At 38.7% G+C, this 18,798-nt stretch overlaps 1 protein-coding gene across 1 annotated transcript in view; it reads left to right on the top strand.

Moving 5' to 3' along the window:
• The window catches only part of LOC129089790 (golgin subfamily A member 4-like), a 65,946-nt gene extending 47,754 nt beyond the window's left edge, over positions 1 to 18,192 (top strand). The window contains exon 5 of the mRNA XM_054597154.1: positions 18,062 to 18,192. Coding sequence (XP_054453129.1) covers positions 18,062 to 18,192 — 131 coding nt within the window. The remainder of the gene's footprint in view (positions 1 to 18,061) is intronic.
• Positions 18,193 to 18,798: the final 606 nt, after the last annotated feature.

Consider the following 18,798-nt stretch of genomic DNA (forward strand, 5'->3'; position numbering starts at 1 on the left):
TTTAAAGGACGTTTTCTCTAAATGAGTTTTTTCTCAGACTCTGATCCATAAATCTCCACTTCAGTAGCTCTTACATACACCAAACTTTACAGCTTCATTCCTCTCTATATTCTGAAGGTTTCTACAGAGGGGTTTGTTCAGATATCATTCATAGCCTGATTTATACAACATTTACTACTGAAAACATGGATGTTTTTTGTCTGTTGACAGTATTTTCTGTAGTTATAAAAAGAGATACCCAAAAGTCCTTCTGTACAAACCTTTTACACTTAAACTTGGCTTTATGTAATGGTCAGGTTTCTGTTCTTGAAATGTATGAATATTTTTTTTATTTGCATATTTAAAGATAACATTTCAGAAAACTTAAAATAAAACAAAAAATGATTGTCTTGATGTCAGTAATCAACTGAGGAAGTTCTATGATCAGATCTCATTTGTATTTCTTTACCTTTTACACCTGTAACGAGTCTTTTTCAATTAGTAGTAATTGCAAATGCAGCAATGCATTTTAACAATTGTACTGTCATATTTGAGGCTCATAGTTTCTATTTTATTTCTTTTTTTTTTTTACATTTTTAAAAAGGACTTTTTTAAAATCAGTAAACTGCATGTTACAGTACATTATAGAGTAGAAAATGTGACCAGAAAATGCAAGTGAGGAGTTCATTTTGCACCTGAGTCCCTTTAAAGGTGCAATAAATGAGATTCAGAGCATTAATATAATAATACAACAATGTACATTTTGAATCCAAAACACTATAAAGACAGAATCTGGTAAAACACAATAAACTGTATCACGAGGGATGAAAACCTCTCATATAAAACATAACTCTTTCTTTTATGTTGGAATCTTATAATCAGCATTAGTAATTACAAGTGTGATGATTTGTAATGTGAGGACACTAATTATGAAGTACTAATTTGAGGAAAACATTTTCCCCATGACCAGACTGCATGTTTTTCTCTCAGATTCAAACTGGTGTTGACGGCTGCATTAATTAGCGGCGCTGTCGTTCTCCCACAGCGGAGAACAGGAAGCCACTTAGAAACCTACGTTCCTCCAACTCTCATCCAACCATCGCTGAGGATCCAACAGCAGCCTGTGGTCGAGTAAATCACAAGTGTTTACTGAAAACAAGCTTAGTACAAAAGCGTTTATTAGAAAACAGAATCAGGGGAACATTGTTCTTTGTTTTATTCTGGAACATTTAGTCATAAATGCAGAATATGCTTTAACAACAAACATGTGATTCTATAAAGAGTCTTTAGCTCTTGTTTTTTCTTTTATCCCACTCTTTTCTCTTTCTGTCTGCTTTAAATCCTCTTTTGATTTTCTTTAACCTTTTTCAACACAAACAGGTAGCTTCTCTTTGCTTTAATGTATTTATTTCATTTAATTTTGAAAGTCTGTTTCTTTTTTCTTTTATCAAACATGTTCCAGCTTCGTTCTGAAAATTAGTTTCACAGAAATAATGTTTGACTTCAATTAAGAAAACAAAATAAAAGCTCCTTAATCAGCGTTATTTTGCTCCCGTCACTTTTTTTTCTTTGTTCTTGTTTTTCACTTCAAAATAAAAGTCCTGCTCCTGTATGGAAACAGGACAATCATGACTAGAAGTAGAGAGAACCAAACATGTCTTTAGTGCTTAATAACACAGTTACAATGACATAAATCATTAAAAAAAACACAAGATGCATTTCTTTAAATCATTTATTTAACAAAATTTGGAAGACAATGAAATCTATATATCCAACATGTTCTCAAGTGTCCACATGTTGGAACAAAAAACTGAGGCTCCACCTGCTTTAAATATTAAACTATTTATATGTTTACAACCTTTACTTCCTCTCCTCTCTCCTCCTCTCCTCCTCTCTCTCTCTCCTCCTCTCCTCTCCTCTCTACTCTGTGTTCATCCTCAAGTTCACTCTTAGTTTCACAGATTTGTTGTCACATGACTGTTGGTCTCAGATGAATCAATCATGTCTTCATAGTTTCACTGATGAGCTCAGAATTTAATGTTTTTTACAGAATCTGGTTAAAGCAAACAGTTTATTTATGATGTGATTTAAAATGAGACATGTAGAATAAAATGTTTTAATCAAATATCTCAATTTGAAGCTTCATTCTGGCTGCTTTCTTCTGTTGGAACCGTCAGTCACACATGATGTGATGAATATCTGACTCTCCTCTCCGTCTTCACGGCTTCTGGTTGAGATGAACGGTTTAGTTTTAGCGGTTCTTTAAAAAAAATATGCTTTTCCATTCCAAACGTTAAGTTTATCACCGTGGTGACGGCGTGCTGCGTGTTGATGACATCACGCTCCTTCCTGTCGCTCACATGATGCCTTCACTGACTCTCGCACCGCGGGTGAAAACTAATGAAAGCGTCGCCTTCCAGTGATTCGGGACACAAATTGACTTCCTGTGATGTTGGAGCTCGCCGCCTGCCGCCATCAGCAGCTGCTGAAGGAGATGATGGTGATGGTGACGATGAAGATGAAGATGAAGATGAAGATGAAGCAGGAGGCCTGCAGGAGTTTATGATCCGTGCAAATGGAGGAATCTGCATATTGTTGCATATGAGTTTATCTAATGGACGCCTACACGCTGAAGTGATGATAATAATAGAACAACTAACTGCTGTTAAACACACACACACACACACACACACACACACACACACACACACACACACACACACACACACACACACACACACAAACAAAATCCTGCTGAAAACATGGGGAGAGGAAATAGAGGAGGGAAGGAAACAAGGAAGCAAGAAATATGGAGGAGACGAGAGGATGAAAGGAGAAAAATGGACAAGGAGAGGAGATGAAAATGAATTAAAACGCCTGAAAGAGAGATTAGAGAAAAGGAAAGGAGATAAGGACAGGAGGCGGTGGAGGAGGAAAGGGAACAAGTAGACAACAGGACACTCTAACAAGGAGAGAAAAGATTGGAGAGGATAGGAGACAAAAAAGGAAACAAAACAGAGAAGGAGTAAGTGAATATGACGAAGAAAGGATGAGATAAAGATTAAACTTTAAATGAAAGGAGGGAGAGGAGAAAAGGAAGGAAGAAACAGAAAGGAGACGAGAGAAGGGGGAGTAAAAGAAAAGAGGAAAGAAAAGAGGAGACAAAGAAGGAGAGGATAGGAATACAGAGAGAGGCGATAAGGACAAAAGGTAAAACTAGAGAAGGAAAAAGAAAGGATGACAACAAAAGCAAAGGCAATAGGAAACAAGGAAAGGAAAGCAGAGAAGGAAAGGAATACAGAGAGAGTGATAGAGAGGGGATAAGAAGAAAACATAAAGGGCCGTGTGGTACTCAGCTCTGCACCAGGTTCCTCTGGTTCACCGGAGGATTAGCTGCTTCATTCTGTCCAGAGCTGATGTCCAGCACACCACCACCCATACAGAACCAGTGGAGAACTCTGTGGACCGTAGGAACCAACATTCACACTGACGTAGTCCATCAGCGTCTTTATTCTGTACATGTGTTATATTCTGTATGTTCATGTTAGCAGCTTGAGAACAAACGCTGCAGCTTGTCTTCTACAGCGACAGGAGGTTCCGTTACAGGAGGTTCCGTTACAGGAGGTTCCGTTAACCTTGGCAGCTGCAGAACATCCTGCTTGTGTTGAGTTTACGTATTTACTGCAGGAAAAAGGACAGTTGGTGTTTTGCTTGGAGCAGATGTAAGGTTTGTATAATGTCCACAGCCTCAGGGAGCTTGTGTTTCAGTTTAAATATTTACCTGCACATGTACTTGGTACGATCATGTGTGAAAAATAAAATTCTAAATGAATTTGTCCTTTTACTGTAGAGTTTTCCCAACGTGCTCCTGATCCAATCACCTGTCCACCAGCTGCTCCTTGTTTCCCAATCAGCCCAGTACCAGCAGCAGTCTGGTTTCCCTCCATAATATCCCAGTTAAACCGAAGATTCTTCTCCAGTCTGTTGATCCAGTAAAGATCTAGTGAACCCTCTCGGGTCTGCTTTTGGTTTCCATTTCTTCACAACAAACAAACAGGCTTTGATTTAAACTAACAGCACAACAAAGCGTGAGTTAAAACTTTAAACTGCTGATAAAAGAACAGAAATATTAATCAGTGGTGAAACAACACGCGCCCACAGGGACGTACAGTAAAAGTACAGGAAAGTAATTAAAGGCACACCGAAGCAGAGCGCTTTGATTTGGTGACATGTGGAGGGAAACTTCTGATGGTGAACTTTTCTGTAGAAGAAGAAACTGGAACGATCCTGAAAACCAGCAGCAGGAAGTCAGTGGTTTGTGTTTGAACCCGCAGATTAAAGACGTGTTTTTAATGTTTTAGGTTTTAGGAACCGGTTGATATTCAGATGGGACGGAATGAGGAAGTAGATTTCTGCTATTTTAGAGTTATTACAGACAGCAGCGTTTTTTCTTTAATGGATGTTACAGTAAAGAACGCTGTATCTTATATTAACTCACACATCACGTTGAAATCAGATAAAAAGTGGACGTAGTCATCGTGATGTCACTCACTGGTTTGTAGACGTTTTGAGGCCTTAAGTTCGGGGATTTCGCCGTCACCATCTTGTTTTTTGCAACCAGTGAACAGGAAGTGACCATATATGGAGTGAGGAGGAGTGACGTAGAGACACCGTATACGTCTCTGGTGTGGACCTGTCAATCAGTGTGTAGCCCCGCCCTAAAGCATCCCCTGCTTTATGGTCTGTTTGACTCTAAATGGAGCATCATTTACTAAATGAACATCATGCTGTATTGAAGAAGACTTGAAACTAGAGATTGAGACCATAAACTCATGTTTACAATGTTTACTGAGGGAATAAATCAAGAGAGAAGTAGAGTCATTTTCTCATAGACTTCTATACAACCAGAGGAGTCGCCCCCTGGTGGACAGGAGAGAGAATGCAGCTTTAACACAGGAAGCTTTGACTTGCTGGTATTTTGAACAATGCGTTTTATATTTTAGCTGCTGTTTTACTGCAGGCTAAACTCAGAACTACTGTATAGAACAGGCTCACTGGGGCCAGTTTAACTTCTCATAATCAAACAGTGACCTTCATAAAGTAAAGCTTCACTAAGGACTGGATGTGTTTGCATTCAGACGAGGCTGAAATTAAACTTTTGATCTCTGCCTTTCTTTTTTTATTTGACTGTCCGGCTGATGGAGGAGGAGGAGGAGGGTGAAGACAAACACACTGGAGAGACAGAGAAGAACAGAGAGAAATAAAAGAAATGAGAAGCTGTAATTACCCAGAGGGAAAGGTCAAGACGTTTGGGCGGCTTTTTGTAATTAGCTTTATTTCTGCTAGCAGAACAAACAGAGCAGTCTTTTGTGAAATTGTGTTAGAAAGGTTACGGAGACCTTTATAGTCGGAGGATCAGCTGTTCACCAGCAAACAGCACAAAGCTCCACATCTCCTCTGGACACAGAAACCATATAATACATTTTAGATTTAAGAGAAGATTAGAAAAGGGGGAACGCTTAGAAGGTAAAAAAACTTAATTAAAACCAAGTCAAATTTCTTGATGAATTCTTAGTGAAAGTAATTAAACTGATGAACTGACTGTAGGGAAAAGAACATTTTCTACAGCTTAATGGAATTCCCATTTCACCACATCGCTCACATTTTATTCACTTATATATTTAAATGTGGTTCTTAAAGCATGACTTTAATAATAATAATGTGGGAAACACTTACAGTATTTATGTGTATAAATGTGTGTATTAAGTACAATACACACAGTATAAAGTAATAAGTGACATAAAGGTAAAATATGAATAGAATTTAAAACAGATGGAAGTAAAATAAGTAAAGTTATTTCCATTTAATAAATATTTTTCTACTTTTCATTTTTTCTATCAATATTGAGCTGTTATCGATGTAACGCAACACTTCCTGTGTATGTTTCACATTAAAAGCATACCAGAAAAAGGCCGGTTCTGCCTGTTAAAGCTGCATTCTCTATGCTGTCCACCAGGGGGCGACTCCTCTGGTTGTATAGAAGTCTATGAGAAAATGACTCTACTTCTCTCTTGATTTATTCCCTCAGTAAACATTGTAAACATGAGTTTATGGTCTCAATCTCTAGTTTCAAGTCTTCTTCAATACAGCATGATGTTCATTTAGTAAATGATGCTCCATTTAGAGTCAAACAGACCATAAAGCAGGGGATGCTTTAGGGCGGGGCTACACACTGATTGACAGGTCCACACCAGAGACGTATACGCCGTCTCTACGTCACTCCTCCTCACTCCATATATGGTCACTAGAACAATATTAGTACCCTTGTACCACAGCGAGGTAGAGTTATCTTCTTGTAGTGAAACATGTGAGCTTACAGACATACTGATCGATTAATATAGATACAGTGAATAAATTAAAAACACATTTCATTCACACGTGCTTCTCTCTGAGTTATTGTGGATTGATGCATTTAATCAAATTAAAGACTTCATGAAAGCTTCCATTTGTTAAAATCCATGGTATTGCTGCTTTAAGGTGGTTTGAAAAACTAAGGCAAAATGAATATGTTCTCCGTTTCCATTATTAACCCCTAAACTGATCTAAAAATGACTCAACATTAATTAAAGAGAGCATCTTTCATCTAGAATAAGATCATTCTAAGGATTATGGTTTGTAAATGCTTGCAGTATATTATGTAAAACCTTCTCTGCTTTTCAACGGCTCTCTAAAAAGAATTTAAAAAATAAAAGAAAAATGTGCTGAAATATTGAAATATGACAAAAGTTGTGCGTTTGCTGCTCTGCCTGCAGTCAGGTGGTAAAGGGCATGTCAGGATTTACCTGAGAGCAGTACAGTCACACACACACACACACACACACACACACACACACACACACACACACACACACACACACACACACACACACACACACACACACACACACTCTGGGTTTCTGCTTGGTATTAATGAGTGGAGCCGCTGGCTGCTGTCAGGCCTCCACACACACCATCACAACCAGACAGCTGGATAATCATTTAAACCTGCTGGCATCAGCATTACCACCCCCACCCCCATGTCTCTCTCTCTCTCTCATTGTCTCTCTCTCTCTCTCTCTCTCTCTCTCATTGTCTCTCTCTCTCTCTCTCTCCCTCTCTCATTGTGATGACTTATATTTATGTAAGCAATGTGTAGAAATAGAGCAGGATTCAACTTTATGCTAAAATTCCTAACGTTAATAATAACGTACCGTTAGCCTGCAGCATCAGATGGAAAGTGTGTTTCAGGCTGTTATGAGTTCTCACTAGCTGAACCCATGAAGAGTAATGCACTATGATTGATATATAACCCACATAATCAATACGTATGTAATCCAGGTAACTGGGAGCCGGGACAGGTATCGGAAAAGTTTGTGTATGAAGGAGGTGGAGGAGGACGATTGAGTTAAAAACACCAGACTTTACCAAGAAAACCGTGTTTTTATCCAACGTGAACAAAAAGAACATCAAGTTATTTGTAACGTAACTTCTGCATTTAGCTTAACTTCTTATTTTAACCCAAAACACTTTCTTTTCCTAAATCTAACCAAGTAGTTTTGTCGCAGGAGTTAAGGTTAACAACAACTAAAACACATATATTAAATTCTATGACACAAGGTTTTACAGTCCAGACATCAGGAAGCTAACATCACGTCAGCTCTTTAGACATTGAGACTAGCAGGTTCTTATTTAGTTCATTAAGCAGATACTTCTCCACAAGTCAATGGCTTTAATTCTACAAATTACATTACATTACGTATATTTTGGGGTTTCAAAAAAAATTTGTTAAAGGAAACATTTTTTTTCTGACGAAGGAGGATCTTTTAGTCTGAGTGTTTTCTTTCTTTATTTGTGTTGTTTGGTCTCCTGAAAATCAAAGAGCACATCTTTAAATGTTTCAAACTGTTAATAGTCCTGCTTGGTGGCGTTTTAACTTGTTTTCATGTCATTTAAATTTGATTTGATTTGGGAGGGACAACAGCAGCGTTGGCTGAATCATTAATTTCCACCAACTGATGGAAGAAGAAGAAAGAAGAGAAACATAAAACAGAAACCAGTGAAACCACACAAACCCGTCGGGATGCAGAACAAAAATAGAAAACAGTAATTACAGTCACACAAACACTGTCTGAAATAATTATGTATGTGTTTATAAAAATCTGTTTTATCAGATTTGACAGTGATTATTTCCCTGGTGACTCCTTTGAAACAAACCGAGTTTATCCATTTTACAGTCTCCTGTGTTTTTATTCATATTTTGACATTATGATAATATGAACAATCTATTTTGATGTTTTTATTTCTTTCTTCCGAGAATGTTTCACAAAATAAACTCCCAACGAGCTGAAAATGATGAATCCCAGTTGATTTCTCTCTCAGTCAGCATGTCAACAGAAAGCTGTCAGTCACTTAATCTACACTTCATAGAAGAGAGGAGTTCAGCTGAAGGGAAACAACCGTGACAGGAATGACAAATCATCCACTCTTTGTTTTGCTCCCCTTTCTCTCATCTACTCCATAAAACTCCACTTTAACTCCTAATTTTGTTTTAATCTGTGAAATCTGCTTTCATTACTGAGCTTCCTAACAGTAAAACCGACATCATAATGTCCATTTAAACGCATTAAACACAGAAATGAGCAGCAGATTGGAGCTTATTTGGATGAAATGACCACTGACACTCCAGATGTTGCAGCTTAAAAATCACATAATGCAAATCTGAGTGTTTAAAGTGTGATAAATAAACCAACAGCGATGTAACCCCCTTTTATAGAAATGTTAATCTGTGGGCAGCGGTAATTTCCCCATGAGATTAAATATTATTTCCTCAAATGACTAATGTGCAAACTCAGTAAAATGATTTAATTCCTTCAGTTTAAAAGTGTATTCCATCCACAGACTGTATTTAAGATGTGAACGTAGTCATCATGACGTCTCTCATTGGTTCGTGGACGTTTTGAAGCCTTGAGTTCGGCGTTTTAGCCATGTTGTTTTTATGCAACCAGTGAACAGGAAGTGACCATATATGGACTGAGGAGGAGTGACGTAGAGACGCCGTATACATCTCTGGTGTGGACCTGTCAATCAGTGTGTAGCCCCGCCCTAAAGCATCCCCTGCTTTATGGTCTGTTTGACTCTAAATGGAGCATCATTTACTAAATGAACATCATGCTGTATTGAAGAAGACTTGAAACTAGAGATTGAGACCATAAACTCATGTTTACAATGTTTACTGAGGGAATAAATCAAGAGAGAAGTAGAGTCATTTTCTCATAGACTTCTATACAACCAGAGGAGTCGCCCCCTGGTGGACAGGAGAGAGAATGCAGCTTTAACACAGGAAGCTCTGACTTCACTTTAAAAAAACGGAGGTTGACGCTTGTTCGGGACTTAGTAGAGGACAATGACCCCTCATCAAGGGATGTTAAAGATATCACAACACTGTGTTTAGAAGTATTTCCTTGTTTTCAAAGATCATAATCAATAACGTATTAAATCCTGCCACTCCATAGTGGATCAATAAAGTGTCGATACAACTATACAAGTCATGTTTTGAGTATCAATAACATCATCATTAGGATCTACTTGCTGTTGTCTCCGTTTCAATGAGCCTTGAACGACCTTTGACCTCCTGCCTCTGTCACAGACAGAACACAGTCCTCAGATGAAGCAGCGTTGGGATGTTTGTCTATAATTCATACGAGCTACCTGTAGAAATGTGTTTAATGGATCCGCTGCCACCAAACGCTATCGCCGCTTCCAATTACTCCTCGCCAAAATTAACCGGCGAGCGTTCCCCAGGTGCATTAATGCATATTAATTAATCTGTCAGAAGGTGGAGACGTCTCGGTGAGTCTGAAGACGGTCGACTGCACGCCTCCATAGTAAATAATAAAAAAAAAATTGCTGTTTCTTTAATGATGAGCAATTTCTAGTTTATTACTGACTATTGTTGGCCATTCATTTTTAATCAACTGCTGCTGCTTCATCACTCTCTGGAACATATTTATTTTCTGTTCCCTCCTCTGTAATACTTATTTCATAACACAGCTGAATTTATCATGTACGCCATTTATTTCAGAGAAACTGGGCATGAAAATAGAAAAGATGGACAGAAGACTTAATATATTTAAAATAACATTTAGATACATTTGAAAGACACGTAAAAGCTTCTAAATTCACCAGAGGGCTGTTTACTGACATAAACGCAGAGAACTAAACGCTAAAATCTCTTTAGCTTTGTTATGTCACACATCTATCTCGTAACAGGAAGTGCAAAAATGTTGAATCATTTCTTGGTTTTAAGCTGATCCCTCTTGATGTAGCATTAGCTACATATTAAATAGCTAGTTAGTTAGCCTTTTGCTACGTTAGCTAACTCAGAATGTTACTCTATTCAATGTAATGCAACTGTGAACACTGTGACTCGCTTATAATGTGACTTTCGATAGTAAAGTTAGCTTTTTGTTGTTGAAGACGTTGAAAGAAATGATGGAGTCAATAAATGTTGAAAGGACAGTGATTGGACGCAATTGGTCAGAAGACAGATAATCAATAGAAGAGATAATCAATGAGATGGATAGATGATGTAGATGTTGACGAGTTTCACCAACAGATTGATCACAACAGGAAGAGGTGGAAGATAAAACAGCAGCACTGGTGTCATTAATAATCTGTTTATAAAATGACCTCATGTGGTGAAACAAGTCCTGCTTTATATGAACTACACACACACACACACACACACACACACACACACACACACACACACACACACACACACACACACACACACACACACACACACACACACACTGTGGAGCTGCAGGCCTGAGTGGGAGGAACAGTCTTGTTTTCTTCTGTAAAGCAGATTAGCGACAGGAAAATGGAAATTGGATTAACAAGGGAAAATTTAACAAAACACACACACACACACACACACACACACACACACACACACACACACACACACACACACACACACACACACACACACACATTCAGACTGTCGTCATCCGAGTCACCGCAGAGGTTCACCTGATGTTCACAGTTTATGGTCTCATTGTCCTTTTTATATGAATATATAGGAAAAGATATAAAAGTCCTAAAAGTCATGACTCAGCATTTAATCACTTCCTGTTCCCCCTTATTTAAATATTTGTTGACAATTGTTTTTCGTCTGATGAATCTATTATCCAGAAGCTCGACTGATGGATTTATTGATCTATTGATCAGATGATCTATCAGCCTGCTGACTCATGACATATTGGCTGATCTTTGACTGATCCATCTATCTTTCTGTCATCTATTTACTTTATTGTTTGTTTTGCTTTATATTTGAGTCACACTATTGAATCTATTGTATATATTGATGATTGAAATATCAACGTCTGATAGTTTAATCAATCCATCGTCCATTTGCTGCATCTTTTAACTATGATTACATTTTTTTCTATCCATCCATCTCTATCATCTCCATCTCCTATCCATCTCCATCTATCTATCTATCTATCTATCTATCTATCTATCTATCTATCTATCTATCTATCTATCTATCTATCTATCTATCTATCTATCTATCTATCTATCTATCTATCTATCTATCTATCTATCTATCTATCTATCTATCTATCTATCTATCTATCAGTCTGTCTGATTATTCTATGTTTTTATTTATTTATACCACAATGTCTCCAATAAAAAGTTGATCAATAAAATTGTCTTATTCAGAGTGAATGCATCATTCTTCTTGTGCTTTTAAAGGCCTCCTTAACCCCCCCCCACACACACACACACACACACACACACACACACACACACACACACACACACACACACACACACACACACACACACACACACTGAAGCTATTACAGCTGCATTACTTTAAGAGCCTTTTAAAGAAGGTCTCTCCGTCCAGCAGACACCACCCGTCATCCGTCAGTCTGCTCCTCCACTCGTCCGTGTGCAGACAGGAAGGACGGAGGATGTTTGAGGAGCTCAGCTTCACCTGGAACCGACCCGTCGTTCCTCCAGGTGGTTCTGAAGCGAGGCTGCCGCTGCGATTGGTCCCCTGGGTCTGTCAATCAAACCGGTGAAGTCAGGTGTGACCAACCTTCCTTCTGCGTGATTGACAGCAGGTTCTGCCAATTAGAGTCCCAAGCACGCACACACACACACACACACACACACACACACACACACACACACACAGTCTGTCTGGTGTCTCTGCAGCGTTCTGCTCACTAGTGAAGCGTCTGGGGGAGCTCACCTGGTCGCCATGACGCCCTGTATTGACCACTGAAAGATCAGTCGTGATGATAACTATTGTAATTGATCCTGTGTGTCAACCAGGAGGCAACATCAGGTTCTGCACAGTGAAGTCAATGGTGAAGTGTAAAAACCAAGATGGTGACAAACAACAACCAAGATGGCGATGGATAAAAACCAAGATGGCGGTGCGACAAAAAGCAAAATGGCGACGCACAAAAACCAAGATGGCGATGGCCAAGAACCAAGATGGCTACTGACAATAACCAACATGGTGACGACCAAAAACAAAGATGGCAACGGCCAGAAAACCAAGATGGCGACACACCACAACCAAGATGGCAATGGATAAAAAACAAGATAAAAAACAAGATGGCTACTGCCAAACACCAAAAGGAGACGGGAAAAAACCAAGATGGTGACTGCTGACACCAAGATGGTCACAGCCCAAGAAAAAGATAGGTTTCATCAGGGTGACTTGGTCCACTTGTATATTCAGTCTCCGTTGTCAACAGGAAGCCGCTCAGTCGTGGAGGCGGACTCTCTGTCCATCAGAAGAGTCCTCTGCACTGGAAACTCTCCGTCGGTATTTAAAGACTTCTCCCACTTTCCTCCGTCTTTGTCTTTTCCTAAGTCCTGTCAAAACTCTTCAAATCCACCGAGAGGTTTTTTCTTTTTTTCCCAGTGGAGCTCTGAACTACAATTTACCTTGTCTCAGTCTTGAAATAAAACTGCCGGGAGGCTTTTGTCTTTTCCTCTAAATGATAGTGAATAATCACAGGCTCCCGGTGTTTAAAAGAAAGAGCCGTCCAATCAGAGCTCAGGCCTCCTGACGGCAGGTTGACAGGCTGAATGTGCAGCGGCTGAAGGAAATCCAGTTCTGATGAATTAAGCTTTCATGCCTCCTTTTCATGTCGGGTTTCTGTCTAATTGCAGCGTCTTCTTCTCTTTAAGCCGTGGAGTCTTACATCTAAAAGCACATATAGCCGACATGTGACGGCGTTACAAGGACGCTCTTTTACTGAGCGGACGGATAAAGCCCATTAAGCTCTCAACAGCTTCTTCTCTCCTTCAAATGAGGTTTTTAAAAGCCATAAACCAATGAAAAACATGTCTTATACACGACTTTAAAACACTGTGACTAACTTTAATCATGTCTTGATGTGGACACATGACTTTAGACTAATAGAAGGTCCATGAATCACCGTTAATATACTTCACCTAGCAAACCTGAAAACATTATTTAATCTCTCAGTCACTGAGGAAGGACAATAATTCCTCTTTTTTAACATCTTCTGACTGACTGAACTCCTAAAAGTTTTATTTCACACTCAGATATCAGTGAGGTTTTGCATAAAAGGGAATTTTGCCTCAGTGTCACAGAATAAAAGTTAATGTCATAAATTATAAAAAAAAGTTGAATTTCTTTAAAAACGTATTCTACAAAAATTGGAAAACAACATCATTTATACATCTTACATTTTTCCAAGTGTTACCAACGTTGGAAAAAGAGGAAGCTTTACGTGTTATATATATATTAAACTATCCACATTTTTACAGCCTCTCCTCTGCTGTTCAGCCTGAAGTTCAGTCAAAGTTTCACAGATTTGTTGTCACATGACTGTTTATTTAAAATGAGACATGTAGAATGGTTACTATTTCTGACGAAAACAGTCATAACACGTGATGTGTTCAAGGACCGTTGGAAAAATAAACAACGATGATAATGCCGTTTTTATAAACGGTGTAGTTCTGGGGATTATTAAAGAAAACATGCTTTCCCATCCCGTCAAACAGACGAGATATTTAACAGCAGTCAGTGTTTAGATGCATGTAACACCAATAAAATGTGGAATTTAACCTTTAAAAAGAAAAAAGTTTCCGCTACATTCCCTTCACACTACTCCTCTCTTAATGTCAAGCATGTTGATTGGATGCTGACGAGCTGCTTCAGTCTCTGATTCAAGGACGAACTTGTTTCCAGAAAAAGGATTCAGAAGTTTGAAGTGCTTTGTTGTTTAGAGTTGAGTGGTTTTTAAAAGGCGGAGTGACCTCTGACCTCCCGACTGTGGACATATCAACAGTTATAAATACTCCCTCAGTGCGTTAGTACATGAAGTACTGCAGCTGCTCTTATAAAATACACACTGTTACACTCAGTATACATTCAACTGGGAAACACTACTTCATCACAACATGGCCTCTTGACCTTTGACCCGCTTGCTCATATATCTGCTGTGCAAAGGATTGTGGGTCAGAGAGGCATGCTGGCTGCAGAGTGTAGTAGAACATCCTGGTATTTCTGACATACTGCATTAGACACTGGACTGTGTGTGAGAGTGTTTCAGTGTTTCGGGTCCTCTTCATCAGAGCTCATGGAGAAACTATTGATTACCGTGTTGTTCAATAATGGGTCTCTGATTAGCTCAAGGTTTGGATAATATGACTATTGATCATTTTGGCATTTACTTCATTGATTAGCTGTTGTTGGGGGAATATTGATGAGTCTCTCAGTTTGTTTTCTGTCACCATCAGTTCGGTTCAGAGACCAGACTTCATTTAAATGTTACTTCACTTCATACAGACCTGTGAGCTCATGTTTTATTCTTTTACAACAGACGTGTCCGACCAATCACAACCGCTTATCTATAACGTTTCCTGTTTGAGACGAAGGCTGTAGAGGCTTTTATTAAAAAACAACCAAGATGGCTGCAGCTGATTCTTTTATTTGGATCCTCATAAGTCGCCATAAAGGGAGCAGATACTCTTCCTGGTGTCAATACAAGTAAACGTCACATCATAATTCAATACATATGTGTAATTAACAGACAAGAGGGCAAATTATTTTTTTATAAAATACAGAATAAGTCAACAATAATACAATTATAATTCAATAATAACAACTATGACTAAAATGACCTACACTTTATCTTAAAAGTCAATAAAACTTTTGATAGTTTCAAAATAAAAGCACAGCATTTACTGTGACTGATAAAAATAAAATGAAATAGAAAATGTCAAAACATGACCGAGAAAGCTCCTCATTTATGGTGACATCATATAGTATATATATATATTATTAGCAAATTATTAGCAAATTAGCAAATCATGCTGATTCAACAGTTTCTGCTTGTTTCACGTAAAGTGTCCTTTCAAAATAAAGGTTGGGTTTGAATAAATATGTTTGTTATGTAAAATTGCTTAATTTGTTATGAATCTGGTGTTAGTTAAGTCAGAAATCCATGTAACAAAACTACAGTAAAATATGTCATCATTGATTTTGGGACAACAGCGGTCTGCTGGGTGAAAGTCCTGTGTTTGTTTAATGGACTGGACGGTTTATTTCCACTAACAGAAGAACAAACTTAAGTTTAATAAACTAACTGATAACATGAGCTCATCTCTGTTTATATCATTCGGTCACCAGTGTCACCTTCACTTTGCGCTAAGTCCCGCCCTACTGTGCTCTGATTGGCTAAACCAGGCCGACCTGCTCATTGGTCGCTCAGCGCTACGTCACATGATAACCCGTTGATATTTCCCTTAGAAAATTAAAGATGAGCTGAGATGTTTCAGACACATTTATATCTGTGATCTGTTCTGATGACATCAAGCTAGTTTGGCTTAAATTCTAAGTTCATCCAAGTTATTAATAAAACTATAAAATGTGTATTTTGTCATCTTTGTTTTGTGGTATCTAACAATTCAGAAAGCTGATATTTTAAGTCCATATCTTCCTTTTTCCACCAAAGAAATAGTCCCTGTTTTCATCACGTTACTGACTTTAATATTGAATGTCGTTTGCTTTTTTATTTGTGTTTGTTCTTTTCTTTGTTTTTTAAATGCAATCTATGGACAGCCTTTATGCTCCTGTCTTGAAAAGCGCTACACAAATATAATAATTGTTATTATTATTATTGTCACCCAGTAGAAGTTATAGCCACGATGACTTACAACCCACGTTGATTCCTTCATTTAAATCCAGTTTTTAACAGCAGATGGTTGTCTGAGTTCTGCTTTTTAACACCTACACTCAGTAAACTCAGATGTATATAGAAGATATATATGAAGAAGAAGAAGTGATGAAGAGTCAGCAAGCTGCCAAATGTAAAAGTTCTTAGTGTTATTATTATTTTAAAGTTTTTTTTAGCCTTTATTTGTTTACATTTTAAAGACCTGGCACCATTACTAGAATGTTGAATTAAATAATCAAATAAACATGCAGACAAAAATCACTGGAAGACTTTGATACTGAAGAACACTTTGAGCATCAGATCGTGCAGCTGATACTCATAAATACCGTAAACATCAACCAATGGTCAGAAGAACTATCTGTACACTGTGATTGGTCGGGAGGCAGACAGGGGGCGGAGTCGGACGTCTTAATCTGTTTCTCTCTTCTTCATATTTACTGTCCACATAATTAACTTAATGCTGTTTATCCAGGAGACACTGAGACGTTCTTAAGGATAAACAGGAGGACAGTTTCAGTCTCAAACTTCTCAGATATTTTTAATTCTTCTTCTCTAAACAGAGTTTTTTAACTTATATTGATGTGTTTTTAAAGAATAAAAAGATTGAAAATCAACAGAAACTTATAGGTTATCTGTCAGATTTATCTAAAACATGTTTTCCTTCCTCTGTTTTTTTCTTTCATGTATTTTATTCCTCCCCTTTTCCCACCATTCTTTCTTACCCTCTTACTCTTTCTAAGAGCACTCATAGTTCACCATTTTTCTTTATTTTCATTTAATTTGATCGAGGTAATGTAGACACCAGGTATTAACAAAGAAGAGGAATGCATAGAATTACAATAGTTCTGTTGCGTCATTCAATGATTAATCAGTGGAGTACTTTTTTATAAATTTATCTTATACATTTAAATAATCCACCAATCGTTAATCTGATTAAACTCGAACAAAAATGTGATATTTGAGCTGTTGGTCATTTGGAAGACGTCCCCTTGGACACCTCCACATCTTTTTAAGGAACACAAACACAAAGAGAGTCCAACATGGTTCAGGTACCTCCGGTTCTATCGAGTGAATCCAAAGCTTCCTGTGTTAAAGCTGCATTCTCTCTGCTGTCCACCAGGGGGCGACTCCTCTGGTTGTATAGAAGTCTATGAGAAAATGACTCTACTTCTCTCTTGATTTATTCCCTCAGTAAACATTGTAAACATGAGTTTATGGTCTCAATCTCTAGTTTCAAGTCTTCTTCAATACAGCATGATGTTCATTTAGTAAATGATGCTCCATTTAGAGTCAAACAGACCATAAAGCAGGGGATGCTTTAGGGCGGGGCTACACACTGATTGACAGGTCCACACCAGAGACGTATACGGCGTCTCTACGTCACTCCTCCTCACTCCATATATGGTCACTTCCTGTTCACTGGTTGCAAAAAAACAAGATGGCGACTGCGAAATCTTCACACTCGCGGCTTCAAAACATCTTTCCACAAACCACTGGGTGACGTCACCATGACTACGTCCCTAAGCCTTAAAGTACACATCCATATCACATATAAACTACACATTAAAACACAACGTCAAGCATCCCGTTTTCCGTACTCTGTGTTGTCTGACGTGTCCCTGTGACCTTTGACCTCCTGGCTTCTTGTTCTGCAGCTGAAGCTGATCCTCCTCGGCTCAAAAAGTGAACGTGTGAATCTGTGCACAGAGAGTTCTGGCGTGGGGGGGGGTCTGGCTTTGATTCCCTCTCTTCATGCCCGGCTGCCTGTCACCTTCTCTTCTCTTCTTAACGCCGTGCAGGACAGGAGTTTGGCAACTTCCAACACGAGCTGGAGAAGAAGAAGAAGAAGAAGAAGAGAGGAATTATAAATAAGAGAGGAGGGAAGATGAGGGAGAGGAGCGGATCAAAGCCACCTGGGACGGAGAGATAGAATTTAAGTCAGCTGCTAACAAATGATGTACACAGCTAACATGAGCCGGCAGAAAGACGGAGACAAACTCTCCACCAAAACAAACCGCTATCAGGGATTAGAGCCCAGAGCTGAGCCTGTCAACACCTTCCTCTCAGCCCGAGACCGGAACACAAAAGAGGAAGAAACTACAGGTTTGGCTGCTGAGAGTTTTGTGGCTGGAGGAGATGGAACGCCGGCTGCAGCCACTGAATCCATCAGGAATCACACGAAGCACTGACCTGCTGGTGAGCAAGGCACCGAGGCTCTGCAGCGTGTTCTCCCACAGACCATTTATTTAATTGGATGATAAAACCTGAACACGTCATCGTGACCAAAAAACCCAGATAGCAACGGCAAGAAAACAAGATGGTGACGACCAAAAAGATGAACCTACGTCACAGTTACTACGTCCACTTCTTATAATCTGTCTGTGATGCCTCCATGGTTCTGATGGTATTTATGTGTGAACACGTTTCATATCTTTGTTTGGTAGTTTTTCAGCCCTCTAGTGGTCTAAAGACGCAGCTTTAAAAACCTCCTCTGATTTATTCAGTACATTTTATTTTTTTATCATTTCAGTGCTCC

Source organism: Anoplopoma fimbria, chromosome 4, assembly GCF_027596085.1.
Source record: "Anoplopoma fimbria isolate UVic2021 breed Golden Eagle Sablefish chromosome 4, Afim_UVic_2022, whole genome shotgun sequence".
NCBI classification, from domain to species: Eukaryota; Metazoa; Chordata; class Actinopteri; order Perciformes; family Anoplopomatidae; genus Anoplopoma; species Anoplopoma fimbria.